This window comes from Neofelis nebulosa, chromosome 2 (assembly GCF_028018385.1).
Source record: "Neofelis nebulosa isolate mNeoNeb1 chromosome 2, mNeoNeb1.pri, whole genome shotgun sequence".
Lineage (NCBI taxonomy): Eukaryota > Metazoa > Chordata > Mammalia > Carnivora > Felidae > Neofelis > Neofelis nebulosa.
Window position 1 is genome coordinate 207,785,794 of NC_080783.1, and position 22,142 is coordinate 207,807,935.

The window sequence follows — 22,142 nt, forward strand, 5'->3', positions numbered from 1 at the left end:
GTCTCCCTCTTTTTCTCTCTCTCCCCCTCTCCCGCTCATTCTCTCTCTCTCTCTCCCGACCCCCCCAAATAAACAAACATTAAAAAATCTTTGTAAAGAATACTGTTTTCAAACATCTCTATGGCAGAATTAGGGGGTCAATTTTGCTTCTACCTTGAGTAAAAATTCTCTAGAGGGTGGTAGTGATAGTCCGACTACAGAAACTGCAAAGTAAATGTATCTTCCTGGAGAAGGGGCGCTGTCTTCAGGGCAAGCGGGAAGACAGCCGGCCTGGAGTTTGGGGCGAGCCCACCTCACAAGTGGACCTTGCGGGCTCCTGGGACCAGAGTCATTCTCCTGGGACTCTCTGGAGCGTGGAGTGTGGCCGTGGGGCTCCGCCAAGCCCCGTGGACCATGGAGAGAGAAGGAGGTCCGGGACTGCGAGCCTCTCTCGGGAACCCAGGGGAGTCGGTGAGCTCCGTGTGGGAGGAGAAGGGAGCAAGGAGCTCACCGAGGGCCACTAGAAGCAGAGGATGTTGGGAAAGTATCGGTAACGAGGATTATAGCTCCTCAGATTCCTCTTCAGGCAGTAGACGAGCTTCCGGTCACAGGCACAGAGTTGCACTTGGCAGAGGGGCCCGAGCTCTGCAAACGGGACGCCAAACGCAGAATGAGGAAGGGAAGATGTGGGCCCTACCTACGCTGCCTCCTGGGCTTGCTTCCAGCCTGAGCTGCCCCCCCCCAGTCTGCTTCCTGCCCCAGCAAGCTCTCAGTCTGATGAGGGAGGCACAGCGTCTACACTGGGGAACGTGTGATCTGATGGAAGAGGCATAGCTGATGCCTAGGGTGAGGTTTCAGCCCAGGGAGACACAGCCCCTGCCCTCTGGGAGCTCCCGGTCTGACGGTAGAGACACGGTCTCTCCCCTTAAGAGTTCCCATTCTGACGGTGGAGGCAGCCCCTGCTCTGGAGGAGACACCACACTCAGACTTAGCTTTGAACTCAGATGGACCTGAGCTTGAATCCCAACTCCGGCTGCGTGCCCTGGCAAGCCTTTTGAGTTTCAGTTTCCTCACGTGTAAAATGGGACTGAAGACTGAACGCACTCCGAAAGGCATTTGGGGGTGCAAGAAAAAGGAAGCATGCAAAGCATTCGGCACCTAGTGAATGCTCAGTCTGCGATGTTTTAGCCCTTACCCAGAGATCCTCACTGCAGCAATCCTACCCTTCTTGTCCCCAGCTCCGCCCTCCAAGCTACAGGCTGGCTGGCCTCTAGGGGCAGCTGAACGCAGAGCCAGAAAAGACCCAGGCTCTGTCAGTGGCCTGAAGGGGAAGCCCCAGCCTTACCGCAGGTGACCAGTCCCCGTGCAAATCTGTATTTGTATGACTGTGTCCGGATGTGGCAGCCTTTCTCCTCCAGCCGCCCGTAGCAGTGATCATGCACCCAGCAGCACCTGTCAATGCAAGGGACCTAGAACCTGAGCGGACGGAGCACAGCACTGCTGGGTGGGTGTGGTCTGGCAAAGAAAGAATCTAGGGATGAGGCCGAGTACTTCTCTGCTCTTTCCTCTGGGGCTGCCTGCCACCGGCTAGCGGTTCACCGGCCCGCTGTTTCCTCCAAGGCTCACGGTGAGACTACATCTCCCAGCCTCCCCTGCAAGTAGGTGTGGCCACACAGTTAGATTCCGGCCAGGGGATCGCGGGCAGAAGCCATGGACACCACTTCCCGGCCTACCCGTGAAACTCTCCCACACTGTCCTCCTCTTTCTCTCTCTCTCTCCCATCTCTCAGCTGGATGGAGATGACCCCGCAGAGGACTCTGAGGCCACAGGGGAAGGCTGAGCCACAAGATGGAAGGAGCCGGGGTCCCGGAAGTAACATGTGATTCACATGGAACTGTTACATGAGCAAACAATAAACTTCCGGTGTGTTGGGTGTGGCAGATTGCAGTTTTTTAAAATTGACTTATGGAAAAATAGAGAAGGTCGTACCGTGTTCCCTTTTGCCCCACATCCAACGTCCCCTATCATTAACATCTTATATTATTAGTACAATACACTTGTTACGGTTAACAAACCAGTATGGACGTCGTTGACTCAAAGGCTAATTTGCTAAATCATAATACATCCCTATCGATTCATTAATTGTAAAAACTCCATCGTTTATTTAGATTTCCTTACTTTTTACCTAATTTACCTAACGTCCTATTTCCATTCCTGCCTATTTACCTAATGCCCACATTACATTTCATTGTCACGTGTCCTTAGGCTCCTCTTGGCTGGGACAGCTTCTCACACTTCCCTTGCTTTTGGCGACCTTGACAGTTTTGAGGCATACTGGGCAGGTGTTTTGTAGGATGCCCCTGTATGGGATTTGTCTGATGTTCTTATGATAAGACTGGGGCTATGGTCTAATTATTCCAGCTTTGGCCGTTGGGAGCCCTTTCAGGCAGCTCCTGTGCTCCCTGACATATATCCCTAGCATTGTGGGAGGTAGCTCTCTTTAAACACTTCCTTAACTTTCGCCCTTACACGAGACTCCAGGCTCATCCTGTATATTTCCTGCCCTTGTCTTACAATCAGCCATGTCTCCAAGGAGTCTTGTTGGGTTTTTTTTATTTTTTTTTTACATTTATTTTTGAGAGACAGAGCACAAGAGGGGGAGGGACAGAGAGAGAGAGAGAGACACAGAATCTGAAACAGGCTCCAGGCCCTGAGCTGTCAGCACAGAGCCCGACATGGGGCTCAAACTCACGAACTTCGAGATCATGACCTGAGCCGAAGTTGGACGCTTAACCGATGGAACCACCCAGGCTCCCCAGTTCTTTTTTTTTTTTTTTTTTTTGAAGAATGGTATTAGAGACCAAGTCTGGTCATGGGAATTTGCTTATTGGGGCGCCTGGGTGGCTCAGTCAATTAAGCATCCAACTCTTGGTTTTGGCTCAGGTCATGATCTCACGGTTCGTGAGTTCAAGCCCCACATCGGGCTCTGTGCTGACAGCATGGAGCCTGCTTGCGATTCTTTACCTTTCTCTCTGATTTCCTGCACTCTTTGTCTCTCTCAAAATAAATAAACTTTTTAAAAAAGTTGTCTATTGCTAGTGGGATGTTTCTTTTGGGTCCTCCCAGCTGACAGAGCAAAAAATACGTGTCTACATTAACCCACGTTTGTACACACATCAGTACATATTTCTGTGTGGAACCACCTGCATCTGTATTAAGCCAAACAGGAGTTTGTCCTGACATCTCCACCTCTAATCTGTCACCACAGGGAGGGAACTCCCCCTCCAGCAGTGGGAAACTCGGCTCCAACCATCTGCCATCCATTTGCCTCATGGCCTCCTTCCATGATCCAGGTCCAAGTGTCTTGGAATTTTCCAAAGAACAATCTCTCTATCTCACGTTCAAAGTTCTAGAACTTTGACACTTCCCAATCGAGAAGTGGAATCCAGTTCTCCTCCCTCTGAGAGTCTTTGAGATTGCCTCCACCAACTGATACCACAGAATTTCTGAGGCTAGACCCTATTGTCTTGCAGTCTTGGGACACTCACTCTTGGAACCCAACAGTCACTGTGCTGTGTGGGGAAGTCCAAACAGCCTTGGAGAGGCCTAAGTGAGAGGAGCGGAGGCCCCCGGCCCACAGCCTCAGCTGAGCTCCCAGCCAGCAGCCAGCCACAGCATGCCAGCCATGGGAGGGAGCCATCCAGAAACTGGATCGTCCTGCCTCATCTGAGCTGCCCAAGCTGAGGCCGGGTGGAGCTGAGACAAGCCATCCTGCCAAGCCCAGCCCAAATGGCAGATTCTTAGCAAAATAAATCGTCATGGTCACTTTAAGCCACTACATTTTAGGGTGATACGTTATGTAGCAATAGACCAACTGACTAGGTCTCCAAGATGTGTGACACATTACTAGATGTATCTCGAGCAAGTCCGTTAACCTCTCTGAGACAGAGCTTTCTCACCTATAAAATGGTGTTTCAACTGCTGGTGGGAATGCAAACTGGTGCAGCTGCTCTGGAAGACAGTATGGAGGTTCCTCAAAAAATTAAAAATAGAGCTACCTAGCGACCCAGCAATTGCACTACTAGGCATTTATCCACAGGATGCAGGTGTGCTGTTTCGAAGGGACACATGCACCCCCACGTTTATAGCAGCACTATCAACAATAGCCAAAGTATGGAAGGAGCCCAAACGTCCATCGATGGATGAATGGATAAAGAAGATGTGGGATATATATACAATGGAGTATTACTCGTCAGTCAAAAAGAATGAAATCTTGCCATTTGCAACTACGTGGATGAAAATGGAGGGTATTATGCTAAGCGAAATTAGTCAGAGAAACAAAAGTCATATGACTTCACTCATATGAGGACTTTAAGAGACAAAACGGATGAACATAAGGGAAGGGAAACAAAAACAATATAAAAACAGGGAGGGGACGGGGCGCCTGGGTGGCGCAGTCGGTTAAGCGTCCGACTTCAGCCAGGTCACGATCTCGCGGTCCGTGAGTTCGAGCCCCGCATCAGGCTCTGGGCTGATGGCTCGGAGCCTGGAGCCTGCTTCCGATTCTGTGTCTCCCTCTCTCTCTGCCCCTCCCCCGTTCATGCTCTGTCTCTCTCTGTCCCAAAAATAAAAAAATAAAAAATAAAAAAACAGGGAGGGGACAAAACATAAGAGACTCTTAAATAGAACAAACAGAGGGTTACTGGAGGGGTTGAGGGAGGGGGGATGGGCTAAGTGGGTAAGAGACATTAGGAATCTACTCCTGAAATCATCATTGCACTGTATGCTAACTAACCTGGATGTAAATTAAAAAATAAATAGATCAGTTAAAAAATGTAATCATTAAAGTTAAAAAAGAAAAACAAAATGGTGCTTCAATACTCATCTTCCAGAACTGACGTGGAATTAAGTGAGATACTTGGGGTGTAGAGCTTAAGTGTAGAGGAGAATTATGAGAACCAGCTCACCAATCGGTGCCGTCCTTGGGGGTCCCCCGACCGCCCCAACCACAGTAACAGCCGTAGAAGCCGTAGTTCGTGAGGGCGTTCTTTCCGGTCACCTTCTCAATCATGGACTTGAGGTCCAGCAAGCCCCCTGGCACAGCAGGCACACCTGGAAGGCAGCCCCCAGCCTCAGGTGAACACATCACGCTTGCCCCAGGCCCGCTCGCCCTGCAGGCTCCCGCCCCTTGTCCTGCCCTAGGACTGGGGGGGACCCAGGCATCTCCTTCTCCTTCTCCCTGTTAGTGAGACAGGAATAGGAAAGGGGAGGTCAAGTACTAGAGCTAAAAGTCTGGACTTGGAGAATGGGAAACGTGAGTTCCAATCCTGCCTCTGCCGCTCGCAGCGTGATGTTGAGTGTGTCACTTAATCTCTCCGAGCTTCAGCTTCCACGTGTGCAAATTTGCCCGGGGGGGGAGGGGGGACACTAAAGCAAACGCCTACCTTTTGGAGTCATCCTGAGGATTCAAATGAGAGAAAGGATGTAAGTTATGAGCACAGTGGCAGACACACAGTGAGTGACTAAGAGATATCCGGTGTAATTAATATGGTAGCTGTACGAAGCGGGAAGACAGGTGCTTCCCGTGTCTCCTGCCGATGCACACCTCCCTCCCCGCAAAGAACACCATTTGGAACGTAAGGCACAGAACCTTAGAGCAGGGTGGGATCCTCCAAGATCATTGAAGCCAGCTCCCTCGCCTTACGGATTGGGAAACAGTAGTTTGGAGGGAAAGGTTCGGGTTTCACAGTGAACCAGAGGCCTCCCCTCTCTGCTCTAGGCCTCCCGCCCTCCCTCGGTCTCCAGGGATCTGGCAAGATGTCAAAGATTAGGACAGCCTGGCAGGGGCTGTGGACATGGTTATGGGACTCCCCTGTGCTGTGCGGTCACCTCCAGCTGGGAGGGGACAGCAGGTGGGGCGTGCATAAAACCCAGGCCGGCATCAGCAGAGAATGACCCAGGAACCACGGGATGGAGTTGTTATATAAGGGTCTTGTTTTCATTTGGGCTTTATTTTCTTTTGTTTTGGACCAACGTTAAAAAAAAAAAAAATACGCCTCCCACATTTGCAAGCCACGTATTGTCCACATAGCACAACCTTTACCCATCACCACCTAGAATCATGCTACGGTAGCCCCCACCAGTCGGCTGAATATCATCCCATGTCACAGAGGAAGAAACAGAGGCTTGGAGAGGAAAAGGCTCTTGCAGACAAGTCTACAGTAAGTGCAGAGCTGATGTTCAAACTCGAGTCTCTATGACCTCAAAGACTGGCCTCCTGTCCACTACCCTATTATTCCTAAGGGTGGAAGGTCACAGGTTCAGAGGTTATGGGGCCAGCACTTACTACAAGCCAGGAACCAAGCCAGCGTGAGAAGGCCTTTCATCTCTGGGGTTCTGGAAAAGAAAACACATGCCATGGCACACGTCTCAGGAGATGCCCCCACGATGCATTCAGACCTCCCCCCTCGGTCCCCGCCAGGCCCCACCTCTCCTGTTGGGCAGCACACGGGGCCGCCTCAGCCGGAAAAGAGACAAAGACCTCAAGGAGTTGATCCCAGAGGCTCCTGGGGGCAGAAGAGCATTTGTGGGGTGTGGCCCCAAAGGAGGCAGGAGAGGGCTTTCCCACCACAAATGCCCCAATGCAATTGCCTCCTCTGCAGAAAATGGCTAAAAGCAACAGAAGAAATAGGCGACAGATTTCTTAAATGGAGATTTGGTGGCACGAGGAAGGAGCAGGAATTGACACAGGCTGGACATGGCCCTTGGTGAAGGACACAAGGACCGGGCAGGGAGAAAAAAAAAAAACCTTGTGTCCTTGGTGAAGGACACAAGGACCGGGCAGGGAGAAAAAAAAAAACCTTGTGTTCTTGGTGAAGGACACAAGGACCGGGCAGGGAGAAAACCGGGCAGGGACAAGGGCGGTGATGATGCAGGGGTGGGAGACGGAGGGGAGCGGATGGTGTTAACTCCCCTCATGGTGCTTGGTTGCCGGTGTTCAAGGATGTCTTCCCTGCTGGTGTCTGAGGGCAGAAGCGGGGTGGCTTTGCCCTCTTTCCCGACACTGAGAATAATGTGTGGCCCCGAGTGAGTGCTCAGGGAGGAAGCATGGGCTGGTCCCGTGTGACCAGCTTTCAGGGCCTCGTGATGGCTTTGTGAGTCCCCCGCACTTTCGCCTTCATGGGGCCCTTCCTCCAAAAAAAAAAAAAAAAATTCTTTTAAGTTATATTTTCCAACTACGTCGGTATGGAAGCAAATACAATCCAGGCTGGATGCGTGATTGTATATTCGTTATTATTATATCCAGTGTTTCTTTTCCTCCTGATTCTAAAAGAATTAAACTGAAGACCTTTCCACGGACCTCAGGCACTGTGCCTACCTCAAGAATAAGTGGACCCTGGGTACCCATGAGAGCTCCGAAGGGTAGGTATCACTGTTTCCATTTTGCCAGTGGAGAAATCGAGGCTCGGGGAGCTCATGGAACTTGCCAGAAGTCACACAGGTGGTAGGAAGTGGAAGAAGGGTTCAAACCCATGCCTGTGCACCTCTCACGGCATCGCACAGCCTCCCTTCCTAGAGGGACAAGCTCCACTTTGAGCCATGGAGCTGGAGGCCCCAGCTTCCCTCCCCACGCCTGTCTCCGGCAAACACATGAATCACTGGCCTTGAGTCCCAAAAAGTCACACCCAGAAGGCAGAGGAAATTCCATGTGTCTTGGGCCAGTGCCTGATTCTAACTTGGCCTCAAAGGTTCCTTACCGGCGGCTGGCTGTTTCCCTTCCTACTCCGGATCCCAAAGTCCTTGTTTATCCACAGCTGTTCAGCTGGCCTGTGGTCCGTCAGGACTTCCCCTTCGGTGCCTCTGATCCCTGAGCTCAGTGGTCCCTTGTGCAGTGCTCTGCCCCGAGCCCCTGACACCTGTCAAGGCCTGGTTCCGTACACACAAGCTGTGGCTCTCCAGGGCTCCTGGCTACTGGGCTGGCCTCTCCATGCTATCCTTTGTCCGGTAGCTCCTCTGAGTTCCAAGAACATTCCTGAGGGTTCTGTCCACCCATGACCTCCACCCTGAGGGCTCTGACCAGCCAAGGAAAATGGCCCTGGACCCTACGTTTCCACACCGGTCTTCCTCAGCTGCTTCCCAGAGCCACAACAGGAGAAAGGTGCCAGTCTCCGCGCACAGGCACCCACAGTGTGCCAGGTTCTGTCCGCTGCTCTTTAAAAGCCTGGTGAGGGGCGCCTGGGTGGCGCAGTCGGTTAAGCGTCCGGCTTCAGCCAGGTCACGATCTCGCGGTCCGTGAGTTCGAGCCCCGCGTCAGGCTCTGGGCTGATGGCTCGGAGCCTGGAGCCTGTTTCCGATTCTGTGTCTCCCTCTCTCTCTGCCCCTCCCCCGTTCATGCTCTGTCTCTCTCTGTCCCAAAAATAAATAAAAAACGTTGAAAAAAAATTTTTTTTAAATTAAAAAAAATAATAAAATAATAAAAAAATAAAAAAGAAATTAAAAAATTTAAAAAAATTTAAAAAAATAAAAAATAAAATAAAATAAAATAAAATAAAATAAAATAATTAAAAAAAATAAATAAATAAAAGCCTGGTGAGCTCCCGGGCAGGTGGCTATTGTGAAATCTACAGGCTCAATGTCTGTCCCATCAGCAGTCATTTGTTGGACGAGGGGATAGCAGCTGTTGGTTTTACAGGTGGGGAAACCGAGGCTCTGGAAGGGGATGTGCCCAGTACTCCAGCCCAGGAATCTACTCTGCTTCGCTGCCTCCAAGCAGCAACTCTGTACCCTTCCCTGTGTTCCTTTTCCATACTGGATGATGCTTTGAAGTCCTGGGGACCTTGCTGGGCTGGGAACGGACAGCCCCTCCCAGGACTAGCTAATTCCTAGAGGTAACATAAAACTCCTCTTGAGCATGGCTGTCATAGGCAAACCAGCCAGTCTGAAACTCACACCCCAACCTCTCCGTCTAACTCTCCCGCTCCCAGCCAGCATTTCCTCTGCCCTTTTTCACCCCAGGGCCAGAAGCAGATAGCTAGGGACCAACCCTGCACCCCTGCAGCCCAGAGTCTGCTGAAACCATTCGGGCTGGCCAATCTCACAGCGTTTACCCTGCCCTCCTTTGCCTTTCCCATGGAAAATACAAGAAAGGCTCTGGGCTGAGCTTTCTCTCATTTCTTCTGCCTCCTGATCAACCCTGATGCTTCCCCATGTGGCCCCGCATGGTGTGGTATGTCTCCTGCTCTCAGAAACTGTAAATAACAGAACTTTTTTTTTTTTTTTTTTTTGAGAGAGAGAGAGGGAGAAAGAGCACAAGTAAGGGAGAGGGACAGAAGGGGGAGAGAGAGAATCTTAAGCAGACTCCACGCTCAGCTCAGAGCCCTACGTGAGGCTCGATCCCACACCCCTGGGATCATGACCTGCGCCAAAATCAAAGTCACTCAACAGACTGAGCCACCCAGGTGCCCCCAGACTAGCTTTTAAATGGCAACCAGCTCTTGATCTGTCGGCCTCACAATATAGCTGAATCAGATCAAAATCCCAGGCACATTTTAGAGCAGCTGGGCCCAGGGCTGTTGGTGCCACGGAACAGCACGAGACTCCATGGAAAGGGGCCTGAAAGAATACAACAAAGAGGCGGCAGAAGCTTCGAAATAGCTGCCCCAGGGGCCGGGAAAGTGGCCCATCGGTGGAGCCCAGAGCCGCCCCCCAGGAGAAGGATGTGGGCTCGGCTATTTCCATCCAGCGACCACAGAGGAAAATGAGCACAGCCACAAGATAATTTAGGAGGAAAGTGGTAGCTGAGGTCATGAGAAGTGGAGGAAGTGGAAACAGACAGCCTAACGGCGGCACGAAAACGTGGGGGCCGAGGAGTGGCCGGGTCACCGGAGGGACGGACCCTCAAGTCCACACGCAGCAGCCCCCCCCCCCACCGCCACCATTCTCCCGGACCCCCCAGTCGGGTCTCAAACTAGAAAGGACAGACAGCACCAAGCCCCATGGCACAGCAGGCACGTGAGAGACCTCCCCCGGGTCTGTGGGGGAGGCACCGGGGGATCAGGGGCCTCCTCTCGCAGCCCCTCTCCCTCCTTACGCCCTGCCCACCCCACCCCAAGCGGGGCAGCCCTCAGAATGAGATTCCTCACCAGGGAGACCTTCTCTCTGTGTCAGGCCTGCAGCAGGGGCAGGGGCTGGGCCTGCAGGTTTTAAAGGCCTCTCTGCCAGCCTCCCACGCTCCTGACCGGGCGGCTCCGGGACCTGACCGCTCACCTCGAAGGGCCTGCCTCTCCCCTCATGACCCCCGGGGGCTTGGCCCGTCTCTGTTCAGAAGCAGCTATTTCCTGAAGGGTTCACAGTGCCTCGGTGGCTTTCCGGAGAGACGCTAGAGAGGGTCTGGCTTAGGCCGCCCACGGTCCAGGCTTCTCCACGGGGGCAGGGAGGCTGGAATCCCCCTCCCGGGGCAGCCTCCCCTCCGCCCTCCACGCTGCGTCTCTATGGAGTCCTCCAGCCCACGGCCCCTGTTCACATTTCATCCCGTCTCGCTGGGCCTCAACTCAGGGACGGCCGTGCCAACCCTCCCCCTGTTCCTGAGCCGAGGACACCCAGGAGCCTGTGAAAGCCACACTCTGGAGATGCTGGCACCTCCCTGTTGGCACCTGACTCCGACTGGCACGGGATTCCCGCATTCCTTCTCCCTGGGAAGGAGAACCCTCCAGGCTTGCAGTTAGAGACGGGCAAGCTGGCGTCCCCGCTCGGCCGCTCAGTAGCTGTGTGGCTCCAGCCAGGTCACCACACCTCTCTGTTTGTTGCTGTGAACTATGAGAATAATGCCGCCCTGCCGCCCCAGAGGCTCGTGGCGAACCAGCTACATAAAACAAGGCCGGGTAAGGAGGTGTGCGGCTCACAGTTGGCATCACAGACTCTAGAGCAACTTCGAGTCCTGGGTTCAAATCCTGGCTTCCCCACTACGAGCCACACCTGCTTCGGGCCGACTGTAATTGGCCTGCCTCAGTGTCCTTGTTAGGATGACAAAGTGAATGGATGCATTTATAACAGAGCAGTGGCCAAATAATGCTGGTAAGCAAATGATGAGTAGCCTTCTAGAGTGTTCTGGACGAACATGGGTAGCTGTTACTATGCTCTGTTCACTTCTGTTAATCCGTGCCCCCGCCCGGTCCCTGACCCATGTGCGCACACTTTTCTGAGAAGACGTGAGTGTGAGTTCCTTTGTCTCGTCGCTCTTGCCTTCTTTGCTCTCCTTCCTCCGCTCACGGCTGCGTCAGAGAGAAGCCCCTCCTTCCAGGCCTCAGGGCCCTTGTCTTCCCGAGACCTAACCGCTGGGCACCCCGCAGAACCCTATGAATCCAGTTCAATGCAAGAAAGTGCTTACTGACCATCTGCCACGTGCAAGGCCCTGGGCGGGGGGGTGGGGGGGTCACGGTGAACAAGACGGAGGCCCAGCCCCCACAAGCTTCCCTTCGGCTTGAGGGAACAGATAGCAAAGGCATCAAATAAATACGGGCCAGTATGTCAGGGGGTGACAGCTCCCCTGTTCCCTCCTCCTCCTACTGACGCTCCGGGCCTCACCGTCCCAAACCAAACACAATGAAGCAAGAAAGAGGAAAACATCCTTTGCCTCTGCAGACCTGTCTCTCCAGTTTTGTTTTCCATTCTAAAAGCCAGACGTCCAGGGGCGCCTGGTGGCTCAGTAGGTTGAGCCTCCGACTTCGGCTCAGGTCATGATCTCTGGTTCGCGGGTTTGAGCCCCGTGTCGGGCTCTGTGCTGACAGCTCGGGGCCTGGAGCCTGCTTCGGATTCTGTGTCTCCCTCTCTCTCTGCCCCACCCCTGCTCGTGCTCTGTCTTTCTCTCTCTCTGTCTCAAAAATCAATATTTTTTTTTAAAAGCCAAATTTCTGGACTGAGAAGCCTCCACTGGTTCAACACCCACTTCCGTCTGAACGCTTTGCTGCCTGAACCCTCTGCTGTGTCCCTGAGCCGGCTCCCAGGGATCCCCCCAAAGCCTGGTGTTGCCCAAGCTTGGGCTTCACCCCCCAGCCCTCCCTCTCTCTCTGGCCTTAAGAGGGCCACTCTCAGCCATCTGCCCTCAGCTGCTCAGCCCCCCAAATGCAGGTGCTCTGTCTGCACCTCTCCTGGGGTGAGCTTATCCATGTTCAGGGATTTAGGTCTTATTTCTCCGCAGATGTCCAGGAGCTAGCCCAGCCGAGCTGTGTCTGGATCTAGCTGTGACCCAATGACACTCCCTGAACAAACGATTAAGTATGGGGATGAGGAGAAAGAACAACGTCAGCTGGAAGGATCTGAGCTTCAAGTCAGACAGAACTGGATTCAAATCTGGATGTCTCCGTCCCAACCATTTCCACTCCCTGTCGAGTGGAAGACTCTTGAGGGCAGGATCCTTCTCTGATTCATTTCTGACCCCAGCACCTCGAGCAACATCTGACGCCTGGTAGGTCCTCAAGAATTATCTGTGGGATACGGGCACATGCACCCCGATGTTTATAGCGGTGCCATCAACAATGGCCAAAGTATGCAAGAGGCCCGAATGTCCATCAACTGATAAATGGATAAAGAAGATGTGGTTTATATACACAATGGAATACTGCTCAGCAATGAAAAAGACTGGAATCTTTCCATTTGCAGCAACGTGGATGCAACTGGAGGGTATTATGCTGAGTAAAATAAGTCAGTCGGAGACTGGAACTTGAGAAACTTAACGGAAGACCATGGGGGAGGGGAAAGGGAAAAAATAGTTACAAACAGAGAGGGAGGGAGGCAAACCATAAGAGACGGTTAAATACAGAGAACAAACTGAGGGTAGATGGGGGTCTAGGGGGAGGGGGAAATGGGTGGTGGACATTGAGGAGGGCACCTGCTGGGATGAGCACTGGGTGTTGTGTGTAAGGGATGAATCGCGGGAATCTACTTCCGAAACCAAGAGCACACTGCATGCACTGTATGTTAGCTAACTTGACAATAAATTACAGTAAAAAAAAAAGAAAAGAAAAAAGAAAATAAATACCTGTGGGATAAATTAAACATCTCATAAACATGCCTGTTCTCTGGCACCTGCTCTGTCGATCTTGTGCGGACTGGTCCCAGGGCTGAAGCCACACTGAGGGCAGCCAGAGACACTTGGACACGGTCTCATCCTGAGACCAGAGCTGCCGAGATGCCCTCGGCCTCATCAGAGGGCTTGCTGCCTCCCAGGAGGCTGGCATATAGAGCAGGATGGCCCAGAGCTCACTGGCAGACGGTCCACACTGAGTCCTCCTCCTCCTCCAGGGAGTTATACCTGATTGCTCCTTCCGTAGGAGGGCTGCCTGTCTCTGGAGTGTTGCAGAACTCATCACACACGTTGCCTACTTCGGCACTTCCAATCGGAAGGAGGGGGTTTCGAGGCTGATCACTCAGCAAGGGAGGAGGGGGTGCCTGGGTGGCTTGGTCATGAAGCATCTCACCTTGGCTCAGCTTATGATCTCACGGTTCATGAGTTTGAGCCCTGCATTGGTGAGCACAAGCCCCACTCTCTCTCTCTCTCTGCCCTTTGCTCACTTGTGCCCTCTCTCTCTAAATAGAAGAGAGGAGGATAAAATAAAATAAAAGGAAATGAAAGGAAAGGAAAGAATGAGAGAGGAACTCAATCCTCAGCGGACATCCACCGTGCCACGAGCAGAAGACAGGTTCAGCATTCGGGATCTTGAATCCCCACAATATCTCATGGGGCATTAGGACCCCATTCTGTAAGGAAGGAAACTGGGGGGCAGATGTTAGGTCGCTTACAAAAGCCTGACCCAAAAATCTAAAGCCTGGCCTATCCTCCCAGTCCACGTGCTTGCCACTACACAAAGGGGTAGACCCCCCAATAAAGACTTAATGGTCATGATTTTCACAGGACATCTGACCGGTGTCACGTGATTTCCTTATAAACAAGGTGGAGAAGTAAAAGCTTGAGTAATAGAGCTCATAATTCCTGATAATTGCTTGATGGCAGGAACCCAGTCTGTGGTTATAAACTTCCAGCCCAGGGCTACAGGCAGTGCTAGGAAGTGCTACATGGCCTTTCAAAACATTAGAATTAGTTGCTAATTTGTAAGTGTTAAGAGATCTCGGACAGAAATCCAGATTTCCAGCTTCTCTTTAAAAGTCCTGGCAATCTTGGGGCGCCTGGGTGGCTCAGTCAGTTAAGCGTCCGACTTCGACTCAGGTCATGATCTCACGGTCTGTGGGTTCAAGCCCCACATCAGGCTCGGTGCTGACAGCTCAGAGCCTGGAGCCTGCTTCTGATGCTGTGTCTCCCTCTCTCTCTGCCTCTCCCCCACTCTCACTTTGTCTCACTCTGTCTCTCAAAAATAAATGTTAAAAAAAAATTAAAAAAAAAAAGTCCTGGCAATCTTGGCTCTGGATCCCCACACATCCACAATGGCCAGACCCCATCAACTGGACACGTGTTTAGCTTTGCCCTGGTCTCCGTCATTCCTTACTGTCCCATCCCCACCTGTCACACTGCTACTCCCTGCCTGGAGGGCTCTCTAGTGGCCTGTGATAGAACTGGGCTTGAGACCTACCCTCTCAGCCCGCCCCTCAGTAATGGGACAGTGACAGCCTTAAGAGCAGAGATCATCTCTAGTATAAACTTGTGTTTTGAGTGCTGAGCTCAGAGCAAAGCACCTGGCTGTTGCTCAGTACTGGGGGCACCGATCCCAGGACATGGAGATCACTGAGGGCTTCCTAGAAGAAAAGTCACCTGTACTGAATCTTTTAAAGTAGGTTGGAGAAATCGGAACCCTCGTGCACTGTCAGTGGGAACATAAAATGGTACAGTTGCTGTGGAAGACACTATGGCAGTTCCTTAAAACATTCCAAGTCGTGGGGGTGCCTGGGTGGCTCAGTCGCTTAAGCGACCGACTCTTGATTTCGGCTCAGATCATGAGGTCATGGTTCATGAATTCAAGCCCTGCATCAGGCTCCGTGCTCTGACAATGGGATTCTCTCTCTCCCTCTCTCTGCCCCTCCTGTGCACATACTCTCTCTCTCCCTCTCTCTCTCTGCCCCTCCCATACTCGCTCACTTGCTCTCCTCTCTCTCTCTCTCTCTCTCTCTCTCTCTCTCTCTCTCAAAATAAATACATAAACTTTAAAAAAATTCAATGTAGAATTACCATATGACCCAGCAATCCCACCTTTGGGTATGTGCCCAAAAGAATTGAAACAGGGCCCCAAAGAGGTCCCTGCACACCCATGTTGATAACAGCATTATTCACAATAGCCTGAACATGGGAGCAACTCAAGGATCTACCAATAGGCGAACGGATAAAGCAAACGCAGGCTATACATACAGTGGAATACTATTCGGCCTTAAAAAGGAAAGAAATTCTGCAAAACGCTACAACAGGGTTGAACCTTGAGGACGTTACGCAAAGTGACATAAGCCAGTCACAAGAGCACAAATATGTGCAATCCCACTTGTAGGACACACGTAAGAGTAGTCATCGTCATAGAAACAGCCAGTCGGATTGGGAGTTGCCAGGGGAGAGGAGGGAGGATAGGGAGTTAGCGTTTAGTGGGAACAGACTCTCAGTTTTACAAGATGAGAAGAGTTCTGGAGACGGATGATAGTGGTGGTTCCACAACATTATAAATGTGTTTCACACCGATGAACTGTACATTTAATGCGGTTAAGGTGGTAAATTTTAGGTTGTGTGTATTTTACCACAATAAAAAAATCGGGGAAGAAACAGGGGAGTGGATCAGAGTTCACCAGGCTAGGATGCGAGGAAGGGCATCCCGAGGGGAAGGAACAGCCTATGTAGGGCTCACAGGCATGTGTCACGATGGCTCGTTCGGGGAACTACAAAGAGATGAGGTGTCTGAGGGCATTAGGCAGCGGGATTCGAGTAAATATGTAATCACCGGCTCTCCGGGGGGGGGAGGGAGGGCGGGGAGAAAAGCCCCAATTTTTAACATCTGCCAGTTGCTGTGCAGAAAAAAGCATGTCACTGACTGCGGCACGTGCCCACATTCTGGCCCCACCGCTTGTTAGCCGTGTGACCTTGGGTGAGTTTCTCAGCTGCTCTGTGCCTCGGTTTACCGACCTCAGTAATGGGGACAACCATGTTACCTGCCTCATCTCTCTGTTCTAAGCTGATCTGTGGCAGACGTTCGGAATTGAGTTGCCACATGGTAGGGGCTCAGCAAATGTTTGCGATTTTTCCCAGGAGAGTGGGGCGGGCCTCCCGCGTCATTTCTCAGAAAAGGAACTTTCTCTACGTGTTTAGCAGGCACGGAGGAATGGTGGAGGGGCTGGATGAAGAGACACAGCGGAGTAGGTCACCAATAAGACATGAAGAAGTCCTACCCCGACATCCCCCCGAACAGAAACCCGCAAGGACCTGTGACCCCAAGCCCGCTATCACTCAGATCACAGAGGCAGCGGCCGTCTTGGCGGTGATGGCAGGAGCGTGATGCCCACGAGAAGGGCTCCTGGCCAGACTCATCGGGAGGGGTCTGTCTGGTCCTGACCCCCATTCTGAGAGCCTTTCTGGAAGACTAGGGGGTGTCTGGGTCACAGAATGCCTGTCTGATGGAGGGATCAGGGGCTGACTGGTGTTTGGAAGGGGGCTGGGGGCACCCAGTCTCTGTCTCCAAATTTCTGAAGGGCTGCCGAGGGTGAAAAACACCCTACTTGTCCCGTGTGGCTCCCGATTGTGGAGGCAGGACCAGACGAGGATGCCCCACGGAGGCAGATTTGGGTTCAAGCCCAGGATGTCTTTTCTAGCAGCCCAAGTGTCCCAGGAATAGAATGAGCAGTCTTGAGGGAGGCGAGCTTCCTGTCCCCGGACGCACTTTTTATTTACTGCATTTTAGGAACAAATATAGTGCAGAAGGTGGTGACTGAAGAGGTAGGGCATGCCCCGCTCCCCCCTCAACCTCTCTGGAAAAGGAACACGAGGGACCTGTCAACAGCACATGAAGTGAGCTTAAGTCAATTTTGGAGTGGAAGTTCTAGCCTGTAAAAGGGTAAAAAAAAAAAATGACAATTTGGCAAAATTGCAAAAACAAAAACAAAAACAAAAACAAAAACCACGCAGAGAAAAGCCAGGAGCCCTTCAGCATTCTACGACATGGGGAGAGCTGTCAAATATTCCATGCCCTCTGCCTCGTGGGTCTCCCCACCCCCAACCTTGACTCACTCCACTGTTGTGTTCAGGGCTGTGGCAAAAAGCAACATCAGTTGAGTGGGGTGTTGACTGGATGGGCTCCAGGGTACCCGCCGCTCTGATATTCTGCGACAGTGCGTGCTGTCACATTCACATTAAAAGCACGCCAAGCTTTGCTACCTAGGGCTTTGGGACTTGCTGCTTCCCTGGCCTAGAATACTAATACTTCACATTAGCATTAGCTCCAGGTCTCAGCACAAATGCCACCTCTTCCGGGAAGCCTTCCCTGACCACCTCCCTAGGGTAGTTCCTCCTCCTCCACTTAAGCTCCTATCATTGCTTTTCCCCTCGGTGACACCATCATTTTGGACTCTCTTTCATGTATTTCTTGACTTGTTTAGGACTTCTGTCTCCTGCCCCTTCCACTACAGGCCGGGAAACTCATCAGTCTTGTTCCCCATATTTTCAGCAGCTAACACATAGCCTAATACATATTTGGTGTTTGATATTTATCTGTGGAATAAAGAATAATTGGGGGTGGGGAGGATGTGAATGAGCCAGGACTTAAGGGAGTAGCCAGCCTCATCAGATCTCAGCTATTCTAGAAGTCAGCAGCCTGCTCTACTGATATACACGGGGGTGCCCGGCTGGCTCAGTCCCAAGAGCATGCGACTCTTGATCTCGTGAGTTCAAGCCCCACGTTGGATGGTGAGATTACTTAAGTAAAACTAAAATGAAGGTATGTTAACTAACTTGAATTTAAACAAATAAATGTTTAAAAATAACTTTTAAAAAGTCATAAAATTGAAAAAAATAAAAATAAATGAAATGAAGGGACACACAGGTCGTCTTATCGTGGGCTCAGTCTGTTCCTGCATGTGTAACAGCTACTCTTCAGTAAGACTCATCTGTCTTCCACCAAAAACCTTTGCTGGAAATGCAGATTCAAACACTCACCTGGGAGCGAATGCCTGCTTTGTTTTATCTTTGAAAAACCAATCAAACTGTTCATTCTCAAGAAACATTCTTTGAGCTAGCCTTCCCTTCTGTCTCTGTTTCTCACTGTCTTTTTTGTTTTTTTGCATTGCGAAAACCTGCTTGTTTTTCCACGGTGTAAGGTCACTTCTTTTTTTTTTTTTTTTTTTTTTTTTTTTTTTTTGGAGAAACCCTAGAGCAGGCTCTGATTGGGAAGATCCAACATGGCGCCCAAGGCTCTAGGCTCATGGTCCCGACACTCACGATTCCAGGCGCTTCTACTTCTCACCAATCCCAGTCCAACCCAGCAGCTATTGCTGGAGAAATTCCTGTGGGCAGAGCTCCGGCTGGGACTACAGAAAACAAGTGCAAGGCTTAGCCCATCGTCCTCTGCACCCCAGAGGTGAGAATCCAGCGCCTGTCTGTTAGGATGGGGGAAGATGAGAACAGGCCTTTGGAATGCCCATAACCCTCGGGTAACATTTGAACTCCTTCCCCGGGCCTAAGAGGAAGCGTGCCCTCCTTGCACAGCCAGACTTGCTGGCTTCCTCCTCTGCTCCTGGTTCAATCTGCTTAACCTCTAGGTCAGCACGTATCACCTGCTGCCAGAGTCACAGGTGCCTGTCTCCCCCCACAGGCCTGTGGCCCTTCATGATCTGGCCCCACCACCACCCTTTCCAGCCTTGCCTTATCTATGCCCCCTGCTCCCCAGTGCATTCCTGGAAAGAACGCTTTTTGTTCGCCAAATATACCGCACAGAATATACAGTTTGGCAGGTGGTGATAAACACTCCAGAGGACAATAAAGCGGGGAAGGGGGCTGGGAGTGCTGTGTGTGTGTATGGGAGAGGGAGCTTGATGGTGAGGGTGGCCAGGGGGGCGCCTGAGTGGCTCAGTCGGTTAAGCGCCCAACTTCCACTCAGGTCATGATCTCACAGTCCGCGAGTTCGAGTCCCATGTCAGGCTCTGTGCTGACAGCTCGGAGCCTGGAGCCTGCTTCCGATTCTGTGTCTCCCTCCCTCTCTCTTCCTCTCTCTCTCTCTCTGTCTCTCTGCCCCTCCCCCGGTCATGCTCTATTTCTCTGTCTCAAAAATAAATAAACATTAAAAATTATAATAATAAAACAAACAAACAGCATGGCCAGGAAAGGCCCCCCACTGCAGAGGTGACATTGGAGCAAAGCGATGGAGGAGGTGAGGGAGTAGGCCACGGGGACATCCTAGAGAGGAGCATCTCAGACAGAGAGGAGAACATATACAAAGGTCCTGGGGTAGAAGCATGGCTGTGAGTTGGAGAAACAATAAGGAAATTAAGTCTTCCTTTGCCAAAAAGCCTTCTTGTGAACCCACCACCCCACTCGGACCGATAGGTTCCCCCCTCTGTCCCCAGAACCCCTGTATGCTCACTCATCACTGGACAATCAGATTCTATCTCAGTGTCTCCCCCTCAAGACTGCGAGCAGCTTGGGGACAGGGACTGTGTCTTTTATTTTGCCATGCCCGGTGCCCAGCATAGGGTTTAATACACATCTATTGACTCAAGTGAACCCTTGGATGAATGAACAAAGTAGACCAGGAATCCGTGAGGATGCATTATTCACATCTACACTTGCAGCACGTATAGCACACTGGCACAGGCTGGGTCTGCGAAAAGGAAGTTTGCGGAATGACTGATACAAATGGCCAAGGCTTACCAAGTGCAGTTACCCGCTAAGCTCTTCATGCGGCTTATCCTATTTCACCCTTAAAGCGATCCTACGAGGTGGGCACTGCCATCATAGGCCACTTGTGGATTAGGACACTGAGGCCCGAAGGGAAAGAAAAATCACACAGCTGCTAGGCAGGAAAGCCCTGAGTTGAACCTGACAGGTCTGACCTCCCAAGGCTACAGAAATCCAGCCCACAGGTCAGCTGCCTTCCAGAGAGAGGGGGCCGGGCGCGGGGGGGGGGGGGGGGCAGGGACGACAAGGAGGGCTACGGAGGGACCGAGGAAGAGGCCAGAGAGGTCTCCCTGTAAGGGCCTGGACGGCACCTTCCCAGCTCTGTTTTTCCTCCCGTGGGGACCAAAGTGTCCACATACGGTGGATGCTCAGAAAAGGTTAAGGAACCGTTGATGATTCTTTTTCCCAAAGAGGAACATTTTCTTGTGGTCTAAGTTAAAAAAGAAATTCAGGCAAAGCCTCAGACGGACATAAACACAGAGTCCTCTTCATACCCGTGCCTGGCTTTGCCTCCATTTTCAGGGACCACTTTCAGGGTCACCTTCGGCCCCCTTTGATTGGGGAAAGGGTTAACATTAAGCAGGGAGAGATAAGGGACCCTCGGGGAGTCAGGACACAGCTGTGAGGGGGAGGCTGAAGAAGTGGAGGGGTTTGGGGGGGGTGGGGAAAAGATAAACATGTTCCAGACCTGCCTGGGCTAGGTGCCATGAAGGGAGTCTCACAAACTTTCTGATAAGATCCCAATAAAAAGTCAGGGACAAAAGTCCTTGGCGGCTACCCCGTCAGGACCCCTCTCCCTCTTGAGAGATTTATACTTTGTCTCAATAAACTCTATCACTTTGCTTATTCTCTGTTGTCTGCGAGATTCACTCTTGGACCCCGTGAGACAAGAGCCAGCCTCTCCCCACCCCCTCCTGAAACACCTGCAGGTGCGGCCTTGCCTCCTTAAGAACCGCACGGCTCACCAGGTTTGCCACCTTAAGGGAAAGGGACTCCAGAGCCCCAGGGAGACTCCTCCAGCAGGGCCTGTGCCTGGCCCATACTCCCCAGAGACCCCCCTCCCCCGCCACCCCGCCCAGGGCTCTCCAGACCCCACCTTCTCCCATCTCTCCCACTACCTGGCCTGCCCCTCCCAGGATAGGCAGCCTCACGCCTGTCACTGACCTTCCCGGCCCGGCCTCCGCTCCTGCTCCTGCGGCCGGGCCTGCTCTCATCGGGCTCCCGGCTCTGCTGGCTCCCTGCCCCCAGCCACAACATTGAGGCCCACAGGCTGACTCTTCAACTCTTCTCTTGGACTCTTCCTCTCCAGAATCTTGAAGGCATGAGTGGGAGCAAATGAAGACAGGCCTGGGGGTGTTGAGAGAAACTCACACCTGCACCCAGCGGGACATTCCCCTGCTCACCCCCAACTGCCTCCACAGATGCAGGAAGTCCAGCAAAAACCCAGAGCCTGAGGCTGGCGGTCCTACCAGAGGGGTCTGGGCGGTCACCCAGAGAATTCCAGCGGGGGTGGCTTAGAGTCCGGAATGATCCAGGTCACAGCCTTATCCGGCTTGACAGGGCCTTTGCTAATCCCACACACACACCCCACCCCCAGCCTGGAGGAATTGCCTCCACCTCGGCCCTGAGCTCAGAACTCTCTTAGGGATCTGACAGTCTGCTAACTAACGTGGCTATCGGATCATCGGGGGTCCTCGGTCTTGGCTGAGACAGGGGCACGAACACAGAGCCGGGGGATGGGATGCCCAGGAACACAGATGGGGGTGGGGGGAGCAGGGTAGAGTGGAAGGTGCTAGAGCCACCGGGAAAGCAAACGTACTGGAAGTGAGCTCTCAGAGAGGGGACCGGTGGCCAGAAATGCGGTGGTGTTGGCACTTCAAAATAATCTCCCGAGTTCCTACTCTGTGCCGGCCGCCAGGTTCAGAGACGAACGTGGGCAGGGGACTCCTTGCTCGGAGTTTAATGCTGGAGACAGCGCAGGAACGAGCAGGCCACCAAAAGCAGGGCGGGAGTGCAGGGATGGACAAGCCCAGAGCAGCGGTGTGGACAGGGACACCCTGCCCTGGCCAGTGGGGGCCGGGGAATGACAGTAAAAGCAGCCACTGCAGTCACAGCGGTGGTGTTAACGCTTACGGGGTGCTTACTGTGTGCCAGGCACTGTGCTGAGCGCAGCCCGTGATTTCCCCCATTTATACAGACATCAACTCCATGGGGAAAAGTGCTACTCAGACAGGGGGTCCAGGAAGGTGGCCAAGGTCACAGCTAACCAACCAGAGGCTCCCGCGAGCCTAGGTCT

The 22,142-nt window shown here is 52.3% G+C and overlaps 1 protein-coding gene across 3 annotated transcripts; it reads right to left on the bottom strand.

Moving 5' to 3' along the window:
• Positions 1-87: 87 nt before the first annotated feature.
• On the bottom strand, positions 88-21,386 carry LOC131505360 (phospholipase A2 group V). Of its 3 annotated transcripts, XM_058718846.1 has the most exons (6): positions 21,250-21,386; positions 21,011-21,158; positions 6,326-6,375; positions 4,947-5,091; positions 1,325-1,431; positions 88-624 (listed from the first exon to the last, which is right to left on the bottom strand). In XM_058718846.1, exons 2-6 carry the CDS (start codon positions 21,058-21,060, stop codon positions 500-502), a joined length of 477 nt encoding a protein of 158 aa, XP_058574829.1. In that variant the 5' UTR covers positions 21,061-21,158; positions 21,250-21,386; the 3' UTR covers positions 88-499. The 3 variants fall into 3 exon arrangements, with proteins under 3 accessions (XP_058574829.1, XP_058574830.1, XP_058574831.1); XM_058718847.1 differs by lacking the exons at positions 21,011-21,158; positions 21,250-21,386 and adding an exon at positions 10,122-10,542; XM_058718848.1 differs by lacking the exons at positions 21,011-21,158; positions 21,250-21,386 and adding an exon at positions 7,737-8,165.
• Between the last annotated feature and the right edge of the window lie 756 nt (positions 21,387-22,142).